This window comes from Nanorana parkeri, unplaced genomic scaffold (genome assembly GCF_000935625.1).
Source record: "Nanorana parkeri isolate BGI_ZX_2015 unplaced genomic scaffold, ASM93562v1 scaffold310, whole genome shotgun sequence".
Taxonomy (NCBI): domain Eukaryota; kingdom Metazoa; phylum Chordata; class Amphibia; order Anura; family Dicroglossidae; genus Nanorana; species Nanorana parkeri.
Genome location: NW_017306578.1, coordinates 877,753 through 890,157, shown reverse-complemented (window position 1 = coordinate 890,157; position 12,405 = coordinate 877,753). Strand labels below are relative to the sequence as shown.

The 12,405-nt window shown below is 43.0% G+C and overlaps 1 protein-coding gene across 1 annotated transcript in view; it reads left to right on the top strand.

The window, feature by feature from the left end:
• DNAH6 (dynein axonemal heavy chain 6) overlaps positions 1-12,405 on the top strand; it is a 206,105-nt gene that overhangs the window by 130,933 nt on the left and 62,767 nt on the right. Inside the window, exons 50-54 of the mRNA XM_018557925.1 lie at positions 274-509; positions 1,808-2,069; positions 3,701-3,824; positions 5,087-5,283; positions 12,040-12,243. Coding sequence (XP_018413427.1) covers positions 274-509; positions 1,808-2,069; positions 3,701-3,824; positions 5,087-5,283; positions 12,040-12,243 — 1,023 coding nt within the window. The remainder of the gene's footprint in view (positions 1-273; positions 510-1,807; positions 2,070-3,700; positions 3,825-5,086; positions 5,284-12,039; positions 12,244-12,405) is intronic.

Below are 12,405 nucleotides of genomic sequence, written 5' to 3'. Positions count from 1 at the left end.
GGGAACTACAGATTGAGCAATCGAAGGGGTGTAAAAATATGATTTTACAGGGTCAATCCACACAAAAATTATAATTCAGTTGAGGTACAGATACTTCCTCAGCTGAGGAAGCCACGTGGATAAGTGGCAAAATGTCTTCAACATTACAGAACAAGTCCAGTTGATTGTGCCTAACTACTAACAGCTGTACCATGACCTGGAAAAAGCAAAAACCTTTACAGACATATTCCATACTGTAGTATTTGCAAACCGCTGTACTATCTATATTTGCAGGTGCGACGAATAGTAAAAGAAGATGAAGCAATTGCAAAAGTTAAAGCAGAAGAGACCCAGGCGATTGCTGATGATGCCCAGAAAGACCTCGACGAAGCTATGCCTGCCCTAGACGCAGCCAATAAAGCTCTTGATTCTTTGGATAAAGCAGACATATCTGAAATCAGAGTGTTTACTAGTCCCCCAGATTTGGTCATGACAGTTATGGAAGCCATATCCATTCTACTTAATGCAAAGTAAGGAATACATTGCCATTCATTGCCTAGATGTAATCTAATATGAATAATAATACAATCTGGTGATGCAGAAAATTATTTATTTATTTTTTTGGCTCTTATTTTTTAACAAGAAGTTTACACTAATGAAGTTTCATTAATGTAAAATATTTAGATGAATTTGTATGTTTTTTATTATAGTTTGAAGGATTCACTGAACAACCATAGCAGCCCATTATGGACACTTCTCTAGTGATGTTACTGCTCAGGCTCAGGTTTCTATACATATAGTTCAGCAAGTAGCACTGCCTGGGCATAACTCCTCATTGGTTTACAATAGTCATTTGGTCCTATAATTTTCTCAGTGTTAGGAACATGCATTTTTCGTTTTGCCTACTGTTGTTATTATAATATCCATGAAAATTAGTACTATTCTAGCTTCATTATAAAAGTGTCTTTAATTTGTTAATTATACCTGATCCTCTGATCACCTTTTTATACCTGAGAAGACTGTATATAGGCTTCTGTTGTGACAGCTGTTACATTGCAAAGTAGTAGCAAAAAAAACAGGGTGGCGCATGGCACCAGGACTGGGCTGTTATACCATATAGCATAAAACTCTGGTCTCCAGGACACCCGACACTTGTAAAAGTCAATCATTACAAAATGATTGGGTAAAACGACTTTACCCCTGTTCTATATTTATGTAATAAATATGGGCATTCTTAGATGTCCCTGTGTGCCATATTTGGTATGCAAACCAAAACGGGAGCCTTTAGATTTTCCCAGTACATTGTTTTGCTTAAATGAAACCTCTAGTGAGGCAAGATGCTGCCTTTGAGAACCTCTACTTCCTAAAATTCTGTTTTTTAAATGCAAATCCAAATCCCTCAGTACTTTCTAAGTCACTCACTCAAAAGTATGCTGATCATGAGCTGTGACTTCACTCTGCCTTCCTGAGATACATGTTTGTTTCAAAGTATCGAAGCCAGAGGCAGCTAGACCACTAGTATTTTCAGAAGGAGGTAAGCAATGGCTGTTTTCGTTTCATTTAGTTCAGGTTTCTTTCATTACTTTTGAAGTTGGCTTGTTCAGTAAAGCAATAATGCAGCAACATGTACTCTATTAGAAATACTTTGTTACTGATCTATCTTTTTGAAACTGGAACGGTAATGGGATTGCTGAACTTTGAACAACATTATTACATTTTACCCCCTTACTGAATAATCCTAGAAGTGACCGCTACACTTTTCTCAATAGCATATCTATGCATAACCTTGTGAGAACTAAGGGTAATAACTAATTAATCTTATTTTCAGACCTGATTGGGCTACAGCTAAACAGCTGCTGGGAGATTCCAATTTTCTCAAACGACTTATGGATTATGACAAAGAAAACATAAAGGCTCAAACTCTGCTAAAACTACAAAAATACATTTCTAATCCAAATTTCATACCCGAAAAGGTAGAAAGGGTATCCAAAGCATGTCGATCTATGTGTATGTGGGTGAGAGCCATGGATCTGTATTCCAGAGTGGTTAAAGAAGTAGAGCCAAAGAAACAAAAACTTGCTGCTGCTCAGGTAATGTCCTTTATTAATATTTTTATATATATTCCCTTCATAATGATAGAATAGAAGAGCACATAGGTTCTGCTGGTCCTGCTGTTAGATAATGCAAGATTAACTCATCTAAAGACTGAATGCAAAAAACTGTTACATATGGACAAATTATTGTGTTGGTGAAATAATGTGACCTGGTTGTATGGCATCCCGTGCCGACTACCTTTACTACATTGAAGAGCTTGAGCCTCTGCTAAACTCTTCAGCATTCAATATTTTGAATGTAGGATCCCTGTGTCCTCAGGCAAGTGCTGAGTACTGTAATGACATAGGGGTGGAAGGAAGGAACCGCAGTGCATAGCAGGGAACACAGGCGCCTGACACTACCAGAGATGCTAAATGCTAAAGTCTGGCTAGAGCTGAAGTGCTGGAATGGAGCAAATGAATGAGACATGAGTCATAGAAGACCATTAAAGGTACTTATTATGCTAAAACCCCGCACATCCATCCTGAGACCCCGCACAGCCCTCCTGAGACCCTGGAGATATCAGTCCGCCATCCTGGAGCAACACTTAGTATGTAGCTTCATATTATTTGGCATTGCTGTACAATGTATTGCTGGGATTTGATGTCCTCTATAAGTGGTGGTATTCTGCATTGCTGTATAATGTATTGCTGCATGGCGGGCCTCCATGGTGGATCAATGTCTTTAGATCCACTTCTGTGTTCTCTTCTTTTGGTGTGGCAGCACCCCTCCTGATCCACCATGGAAGTGAGGCTTAAAATCACTTCATTCAAGTCTTTCCTCCATGACAGATTAGAAGGGGCAGCGCAGGGAAAATAGAAGCGAGTCCAGAAGCGGCTCCTAAATTAGCAAAGCAGCAATGGAAAATTACGTGGTGGATCAGGAGAGGAAAACATTGGCAGGGGAACAATCAGTCCAGAGCATTGAACTATGGTTTGGTTTGTGGGGGGTGAGCTCTAATGAAAGACTTGCCCTCAGGCACCTCTTCTATGTGTCATTTGCTCAAGTATATCACCTTTATCTTAGGCACTATTTAAATCAAGATCTAATGTTTGCCTTTTCATATATGTTGGAAATGTCAACACTTTATATTGGTTGCAATTGATGGAGGTGCCCTCCGCACACCTTTCAGCAGTCCCAGCCAACAATCAAATAAATGGTGCTCGAAGTAACTTCACGGATGGCACCGTGCAAAACACATGATTGAAGAAAATAGGTCACCAGCACTCCATAAGTTAAAATGAATGAGTCCTTTTAATGGACAATGATGTCACAGAAATCCAACATGAGCCGTTCTGTGACATCATTGTCCATTAAAAGGACTCATTCATTTTAACTTATGGAGTGCTGGTGACCTATTTTCTTCAACACTTTATATTGGGTCTACTTACTTTCTCAAATGATAGTAACTTGTTTCTATGGGCAACTCATCCAACTATTCATCTATTTTTGGTGTAAATCAACCCTTATATTCCTTCTTAGTAACCACAAACTAGTTAGTCTCAGTTGCTCATATGGTTTCAATGCAGTAAAGCCCACCTAATTTGATATTACCACATTTAAAGCAATTGGTATTTCCACCAACTTAGACTTACATTATATTGGCATTGTGTATATCTGTCTTCAGGCTGAACTTGATGCTACAATGGCTACTCTTCAAGAGAAGCAAAAGAAATTGAAAGAAGTGGAAGAACAAATTAAAGAGCTGCAGGATCAATATGATACAAGCCTTGGGGAGAAAGAAGCCCTTGGTAAGCACCATTTTAAAGGATGAGACAATGAGTACTGCATCACTAGGTGGAGTGTTGTGCATGCACACTCTGCGCTCTGCTTCCTCATTCAGCATGAGGCAGCACCATCCTGACACTGCTCCTTATTGCAAGATACATATGGTTTCTGGATTAGTCCTTGCTGCTGACTACAGTGACCAGTCACTTCTGGCTAGTTCAACCTTCCCTTCTCCCTAAAGTGAATTACAAGGCTTTAAAGTAGAAACTCTACTGTACATGGGTAGATCAATTTCAACCAAACATTAGATATAAAGCATTTCCCATTATGCTAAATACTGTATACTGATAGCTGAATTAACCTGCAGGAGGAATGCATGGTGGAGACCTAAGTCAGTAGAAGGATTTTTGTGGTATTTTCAGAAACACAGGACCTATTAGAAGTAGGCAATTATCTTGCCCTGTCTTAACCTCCTCCACACCTGATAGATACCCCCATTTACTGCTCACAGAGCCTGCAGAACAGACCCTGGCACAGTTACCTCTGCTGTTCTATATCATACAGAGGATGTTGAGTTAGGAAATAACAGATCCAAGATTTTGTGCAGATACTGGAGAAGAAGCTGACGTTTTTGGTACCCTAAAAGCTGACAGAAAAATATTTCTTAAAGCTAAACTTGTAAAAAAATGTCTAAAATATTATACCTATACCTTAGGGCAGTGGTCCCCAACCCCCGGGCCGCGGACCGGTACCGGTACCGGTCCGTGGCCCGGGGGTTGGGGACCACTGCCTAAAGAGACGAGTCTTTAGCAATCGCCGAAAAGCAGTCAGAGTGGGAGAAAGTCCTGGAGGTGAGCATGGGAGGAGTTGACGAGAGAGCTAGAGAGCAGGAGGTCTTGGGAGGAGCGTGGGGGATGGTTAGGGTGATACTTTGAGACGAGTTTGGAGATGTACTCTGGGGCAGAGTTGTGGTTGTGGTTGTTAATACCAACGTATTTGCTTCAGCTATGTAATAGCTATCTGGGCTCTTGGAAACAAAGAAAACAGGATTCTGAGCTGTCAGGCTCCAGTCATATGCCTAGCACCATACCGAACACAGAAAAAAAAAAGTCTCCAGTTAGGGGGGATGTTATCAATACCTATATCCTGAAATTGGCAGTTATATTCACTGGAGATACAGTGAATCTGGAAGAAGATTGAAAAACACCTTTTCAATATATTTGATAGTGGAATGGTACTTTTTTATTGCTTCTGATGCACCTTTTATATATACTTTTTTGTTTAGCAAAAACTATGGCCCTTACACAAGCGCGGCTTAACCGGGCAGGTAAATTAACTGCGGCCCTGGGAGACGAACAGGTTCGGTGGAAAGAGAGTATTGAAAGTTTTGAAGAAGAGATCTCGAATGTTGTAGGAAATGTCTTCATTGCCGCTGCATGTGTTGCCTATTTTGGTGCATTTACTGCTGTTTATAGGCAGCTGGTGAGTATATGTTTTTCTTTATATTTTTGGCAGAGCTTGATGTAAAGATTAAGTGTTTCTTAACTCAATTTTTTTTTCTCATCTAAGTATGCAGGAGTGCTTTCATTTTTTGAATAATTCATGTATGTTTGTTATGCTTTTAAAGTAGTGTATACAAATTAATGCATGTATACATAGTACCTGAAACTTGACCCACAGGATCACATACAATACAGTAGAATCAATTTCTTGATCTATAGGAACCTACAAATATGTTAATAGAACTTATTTATATTCTGTTGCAGCTACCTAAATGTTAAGCAGGTTTGATTAAGTATTTGCAAAGGTCATTGTGCTGCAAATTGTATTCTCATGTGCCTCAAATGCCTGTTGTTAACAATTGCTTATAATTAAGTATATGTTGCGCAATATTTACATAAAAGATATATTGCAAGGATGTACCACTAGTATCACATAAAACAGTGTATCACTTTAATAGTTGTATAGAGGAACAGTATAACTATGCATATTTTGGTGTGCCCTTTAGCATTTACAGTTAGCATTAATGTCATCAGTAATATATACTATAGAATCAATTAATTAATATAGAAATCAACTATAATTAATAGTGTTGCATTTAGAGTGTTATTAGATATTGTTACACTCTTTTTTAGGCATATTTGGTTAATTAAATAATTTATATATAATATGTACTGTATATTGTAGATATTGGGCTAGTGGACACGTCTTTGCACTACTGACTTATTTAATAAATTGATTCAAAGAGCAATGGCAATGAACAACACTCAGCAATCAGTCACATATCCCTGTTAATCAGTCAAATCAAGAAGAGATATGATTTCCAGTTGGTTGCTATAAGTTACTGCACATTGCATGTTGACAAAGGAACACAGAGGGCGCAACAGCAAACACAAAAATAAAGCACTAGCTAGTTGGACTGCAATGTGTATAACGAACAAGGGATCAATGTGATGGTAAAGAGGCACTGGCGAAAAATCAATGTGATATCACTTACATGTGGATCCAGGGATCAGAAGATAGACGGCCTGTGCGGAGGATCGAGACCCTCGTGGTGTCTATCTGGATCTAATTTGTATGTTGACTGAGGAGGTTCATCCATCGGAAGGGAATGATGTGAACGAAGAGAGGTGACTCTGTCGGTGGTGCCGCTGAGAGGATGTGGGCTCCGGGCAGTGTGAAGGAGAACCAGGGGGGACAAACCAGTATCGAGTGCAGCCCGGGCTGCTGTGACCGCAGCTGTGGATGTAGGTGCTCGGTCTTGGCCAGGTCAGCTGTGGGCAGTGTGCGGGAGACGATACGCAACAGAAGCTGACAGGCGCCGGGTAGTCAGATCAGTGAGGAGGTGGGGGTACTTTGGGTGAATGGAGGTGCAGTGGGTAGAGAAGAGCAACGCGTTTTGAGGTATTCACCTTTTTCTCAAGTTCAAAAGGAATGATAAGGCACTGGCGGGAATCTGCCGATTTTAAAAAGTGACAGGTTGGCGGAGCTATTTCTCCCACGGTTTAACATTAAAAGCGGGGCTGCTGGATGCAGGCATGAAATTGGGAGCTTATTCTACACTGGGCCAGCATCCAGGAGCCCCGCTTTTAATGTGGTACCGAGCAGAATAGAAAAACAGTTTAAAAAATAAAATAGAAAACGATTGGGTGGAGCTAGCAGTGACAGCTAGCTCCGCCCAACTGTTTTCTATTGGCCAGGCGGTTCTGCTGCCGTCAAAATAAAAAAAATAATCACCATAGGAATGCATAGCTAGATTCCTATTGACTATTTCACTTTGCAATAGCCACTAGCAGACTTGCTGTCAATCACCAGAGGGGGACCTGATGGAGAACTGCAGGTCCCCCTCTGGTGATTGACAGCAGCAGTGGGCGGGTGCAATAGCTAGTTTGCTATTGCAAATTGAAATAGCCAATAGCAATCTAGCTATGCATTCCTATGGTGATTTTTTTTTTTATTCCGACGGCAGCCAACAATGTCAGAAGAAAAAGAAAAAAACAAAGAGGGAAAGGTTTACTCTGCTCGATCGAGCAGAGTGAACCTTTCTGGTAGGTAGTGTTTCGTATTAGGCTCCCAGAGTGTCTGGGAGAGTAATGCCAGATGGCATTCCTGGTTACCAGGTAACCAGGAACACCATCTGTCATTACACACTGAGAACACAGAGAGGCTGCTCTCAGTGTGTAATGACAGCATCCCTGGTTAGCTGGTAACCAGGGACGCTGATCTCTCTGAAAGTGGCTGGAGCCAGCCGTGAGATAATGTCAGAAGCAGCCCAGCTGTCAGAAGCAGGCTGTCAGCCGGCCAATGGCAGGCCATTCGGTCAGCTTCGGCTTTCACTGCGGCTCAGTCGAGCCGAGGCATATGCCTTGGCTCGACTGAGCCGCTTGGCCAACTTCGGGAGCTGTACGGGCTATAGTGAATAGCCCGTACAGCAGCCCTTTGGTTCTACTGAACCGAAGGGGTCCTGGGGTCGAAGCTAGCCAAAGGATCAGCTGAAGCTACGGCTAGATCCTTCGGCAGCTTAGAGAATAGACCCCTAAGAGTTGATACTTTCATATATGGGTACTTTTTCTGATCTATAGACTTCAGAGTTGCAATGAAGAGGAAAGTTACTGTCTTTTGTGCTCTCAGTTTGATAAGTGAAGCATGCAATGATCTAGATAAATCAGTCCTACTCTGATAGTCTCCCTAGGCTAGTTCTGTTGTTATGCTATGTGGCAGTATCTCTTGGGGCTGAGCTCACGAAGCGTTAAACATCACCATGGGATGCTAAGAAGGAAAAAAATATACCATGCCTGGAGTAAAAAAACTATGACTAATTACTTTCATGGAATACTTGAGATATCTTCCAAATCTGTCAAGTTTATGTACATATGGTAATTTATGTGTGATCATCCAGAAAGCACACAGATTCCCCACAAGTGATGCAAACTTAGCACACAGAAAGACAACATTGCAATATACCCTGCATTGACAATGATGAACTGCAATAAATAAAACACATATATTAGAATACCAGGTATCTCTTAAGGGCCATTTAAACAAAATGGGGAGCCTAAGGTGAATATGGAATGGGAGACTTAAGTTGTTTACTGCAAAGGTTGATTCCAGGCCTTGGTGTTAAATCTGTAGTCAATCTTCTGATTTATACACATTTTCTATACTGCACAACCAGAGAGGCAGCACACATAGTTCCTGATTAAATAACTCAGCTTTCTTGAGCAGTTCACTTTCCTATGTCACCTGTCAACCTCCATTCTTTTGTGAATCAACATCATCACCTCTTCTCAGTAAGCAGGTTGGCTGAACTAGGGGGCTGTCAGGGCCGCCGTCAGGGGGTACGGCCAGTACCACTGTAAGTGGCCGCGGCGGCATTGTAAGCTCCGAGCTATAATTTTTCCCTATAGAAGTATATCAATAGTACCATTTGCCTGGTCCTGGGTCCCCCCTGCACTGTTGGTAACTTCCTCAGAAGTGCTAACAGGGAGGCGGGGCTAACATTCCCTGTGCAGAAGCACCGGAGATCGTGGCAGAAGAGGAGCATGTCTGCTACCGCCTGTCTGGAGGGGAACGATAAGTGTTTCCCAGCAGACAGAGGCCCCGGGGATGGTGGGTGTTGTGATAGAGACTGGGGGGAGAGAAAGAGTGAGAGAGACAGATCGACCGACGCTGAGAGCTTCTTAGCATTGGCGGTCGGTCTCTCTCATGCTTCCCTCCCTCCTCTCAGCATGGTCGGTCTGTGTCTCACTCTTTCCCCCCTCCTCCTCCTCCCCTCAGAGAAGGGGGGGAGGGTGAGAGAGACCGATGGACACTGAGAGGAGGGGGGAGAGGGGGGGAGTGAGCAACGGACAAAATAGGAGGGGGGGGGGAGTGAGCAACGGACTGAAATGATGGAGCTACGTGCATGCCTACCTGACAGACCCGTCCCCCCTTCCTCAATCACATGTTTTATTCATGACCTAAACTTCAGAACAGCAGAAAACTGGTCGTCAGTTACAATATGCACGTTTTAATACAGAATGCACATTGAGGGCATTGGAGTATGAGAAGGAGCTGAATACAAAGTGACCCCAGTACCACATTAGAGAGGACACAACCTTCTATAGTGATAATAAAGTGCAGGTGCAAACACTGGGATCTTTGTAAAGCTGGCCATACACCTTACAACCATCGCACGACTTTCGTTGTGCGATGGTTGTAAGGTGATTAAAATTTCGTACGACCTGCACATCATGGACAGGCAGATCGTACTTGTGATCATCACAAGTCCTCCCCGCTGAGGGGAGGGCTTGCAGATGATTGCAATGGTGAGCGGGCAGTGTGCGCTTGCGTACCTCGGGTCGTCCGGCTTTCGTCTTGCAATCGCGCTACCAACCCGCCGAAAATCGGGTTTTTTAGCGTGCTCGTTTTTTAGCGTGCTTTTTTGCATGCGTGCAAGCATGCAAAAAAGAACTTGTCTCACCGCTAAGGTTAAAAACAGAGGTTTAGATACATGTCTTCTGCAGCCGCGCCGAGGCACCTCTATATAGTGCGGTCCTAACTCTAAACTATGAGAGTCTCCATCTTGGAGCACATGTGGCAAAAGATAAAATTGGGTGCAGGTTTGTCAGGAGGAAGCCCGACCTCCCTTAAAGGCACAGGGACGCACAATCACACCGGCAGCTGAGACCCCCCTATGCGTCACTGCACCAAATCAGTCAAGCAAAACAAATGGCAAACGCACTCATCAATTTGTTACCAGCTTTACAGCAAGGTGTGCATGGAAGGGCTTTAAACTGTAACAGTAAATGCGGTCCCACGCTGCCCATACACCTTATGATTATCGCGGGATCAACGGCGATTATCGTTCGAGCATGGGCAGCTTAGAAATATAAGGAGAAAGCACTGAGAAGAGGGGGAGGGGAAGAGGCCCAGAACCTGTGTGCTGAAATTTCTTTACATAATGCAGGGGTGTGGAATTCCTATCGCCCGACGCCTGGGACAGGCAGTCCTGGGCGCCGGGCGAGTAGTTTTTTTTCCTACATTGAGGGCCAGTTCACACCACAAAGGCTGCATTCCAGAGTGTTCAGCCTCTGGAACGCACTGGAATGCAAGCTGGCCGGCTCCATTCAGGGGTGGGAGGGGGCGTGGCGGTGCATTGAAATCAATGGCACCGCAGTCACGCCCACAGTGCGATCCGGTCCAGTGCGATCTGCAAAAATACTGCAAGCACTATTTTTGCAGATCGCACTAATGTGCCTGCGTTCTGGGTGCGGGCGATTGTACTGCGGGCAAGGGGCGTGGCTGCAGTGCCATTCAATGCACCGCCATGCCCCCTCCCACCCCTGAATTCAAGGAGCCAGCCAGCTTGAGTTCCAGAGGTTGAATGCCCTGGAACACAGCCTTTGTGTTGTGAATCGACCTTTAACCCTGCTTCGGGCAGGCAGCATGGATAAATGTAAAGTGGGAGCCATTTTGTACAGGTGATCTTGAGCGGCAGTACAGCCATCCAAAATCACTTGTAACCAGCCTGATTCTCCCTCTCCTCCCCTCTCTCTCTCCGGCAGCCGTGTCCCCAGCCGCTCACCTCTAATATCGCTCCCTTTCTCCCTGCCCGTTGGATCCTTTTCTGCCATGCTCTTTGGAGTCCCCTGCTCTTCTGGAGGACCCGGGATCACAGCAAACTAGATCAGGATGGAGAGCGGGGAGCAGAGTAGAGAACGTCCGTTTTCTGCTCTGCTCCGTGTGAGCAGTGACACACGAATGCTGTACTCACAGACCCCTGTCACAGGAGAACGAGCACAGTGCTGTGCTAGAACTCCTGTGTTGGAGGTTACAGGGTCAATAAAGAGAACCTGTCACCTTCCAAATGCTATCACACAGGGGCTTGTTAGCTCCTATGTAATATCAGTGAAGTCAAGTGAAAAAAAAAAGTCAAAAAATAAATAACAATTAAAAATGTAAATACATCAAAATGTAAAAAATTATAATAATTAAAAATGGGAATAAAAATGTAAAAAATAAATAGGCGATAAAGTAAAAAATAATAAAATAAATGAAAGTTACAAATTTTACAAAGTAAAAAAATAATAAAGTAAATAATTTTTTTTTAAACCAAACCCCTGCCCCCACCATCTGGCATGAGATGACGGCTGGCTTTGCTCTGGCCGGCCGTTCGGCCAACTTCGCATTTGCTCTGGGCTTAGTCGAGCCGAAGCATATGCCTTCGGCTCGACTGAGCCCCTCGGCCAACTTTGGGGGCTGTACGGGCTATAGTGAATAGCCCGTACAGCAGCCCTGAACCGAAAGTGGTCCTTGGGCCAAAGCTACCCGAAGGATCAGCCGAAGCTATGGCTAGATCCTTCAGTAGCTTTGTGAATAGACCCCTAAGAATTTACTAGCAGGTTCCAGGTTAGCGGTTATGAAATTAGTGAATATTGCCCTGGAATTTGCATCAGTTTGAGATGCTTCTGAGATCATTCAATGTTTCTTAAGAGCTGCATTTCACATGCAGTTTACTTCCTTCTGACAGGCATTTGACCCTCTTCTAGGTTGCATGAAGCTAATTCAAGCTGCTTTTGCATTTTCATAGACTTGTATAGAAAAATAAGCAGTTCTAGTGCCTATGTACACAGGCCCCAAAAAAAAGTCACCCTTGTGTACCCTGAAAAAGAGTGGAACATTTTTTTTTTTACACTAGGAATATCAGCATACTGTATTACTATATTTTACTATGTACTATATTTTACTTTGTTCTAGCTAATTGATCGCTGGATTAAAAAGTGTCAAGAGCTAGAGATTCCTATAAATCCAAATTTCAGCTTGATAAATATTCTGGGTGATGCCTATGAAATTCGCCAATGGAATACAGATGGATTACCGCGAGATCTTGTTTCCACTGAAAACGGTATATTGGTTACTCGTGGAAGACGTTGGCCCCTAATGATTGACCCACAAGATCAGGTACTACTATGCCAAATAATATATAAACAGAAGTCCACAACAGATGGAGAATTTTTTGACTTTATAGTCAGCAGTAGGAAACCCATCTGAAGTTATTAGATTTATGGTTTTTTTTTTGCATAAAATATTGTTATATAGTGTATCTTCAAACCATAAACAGAT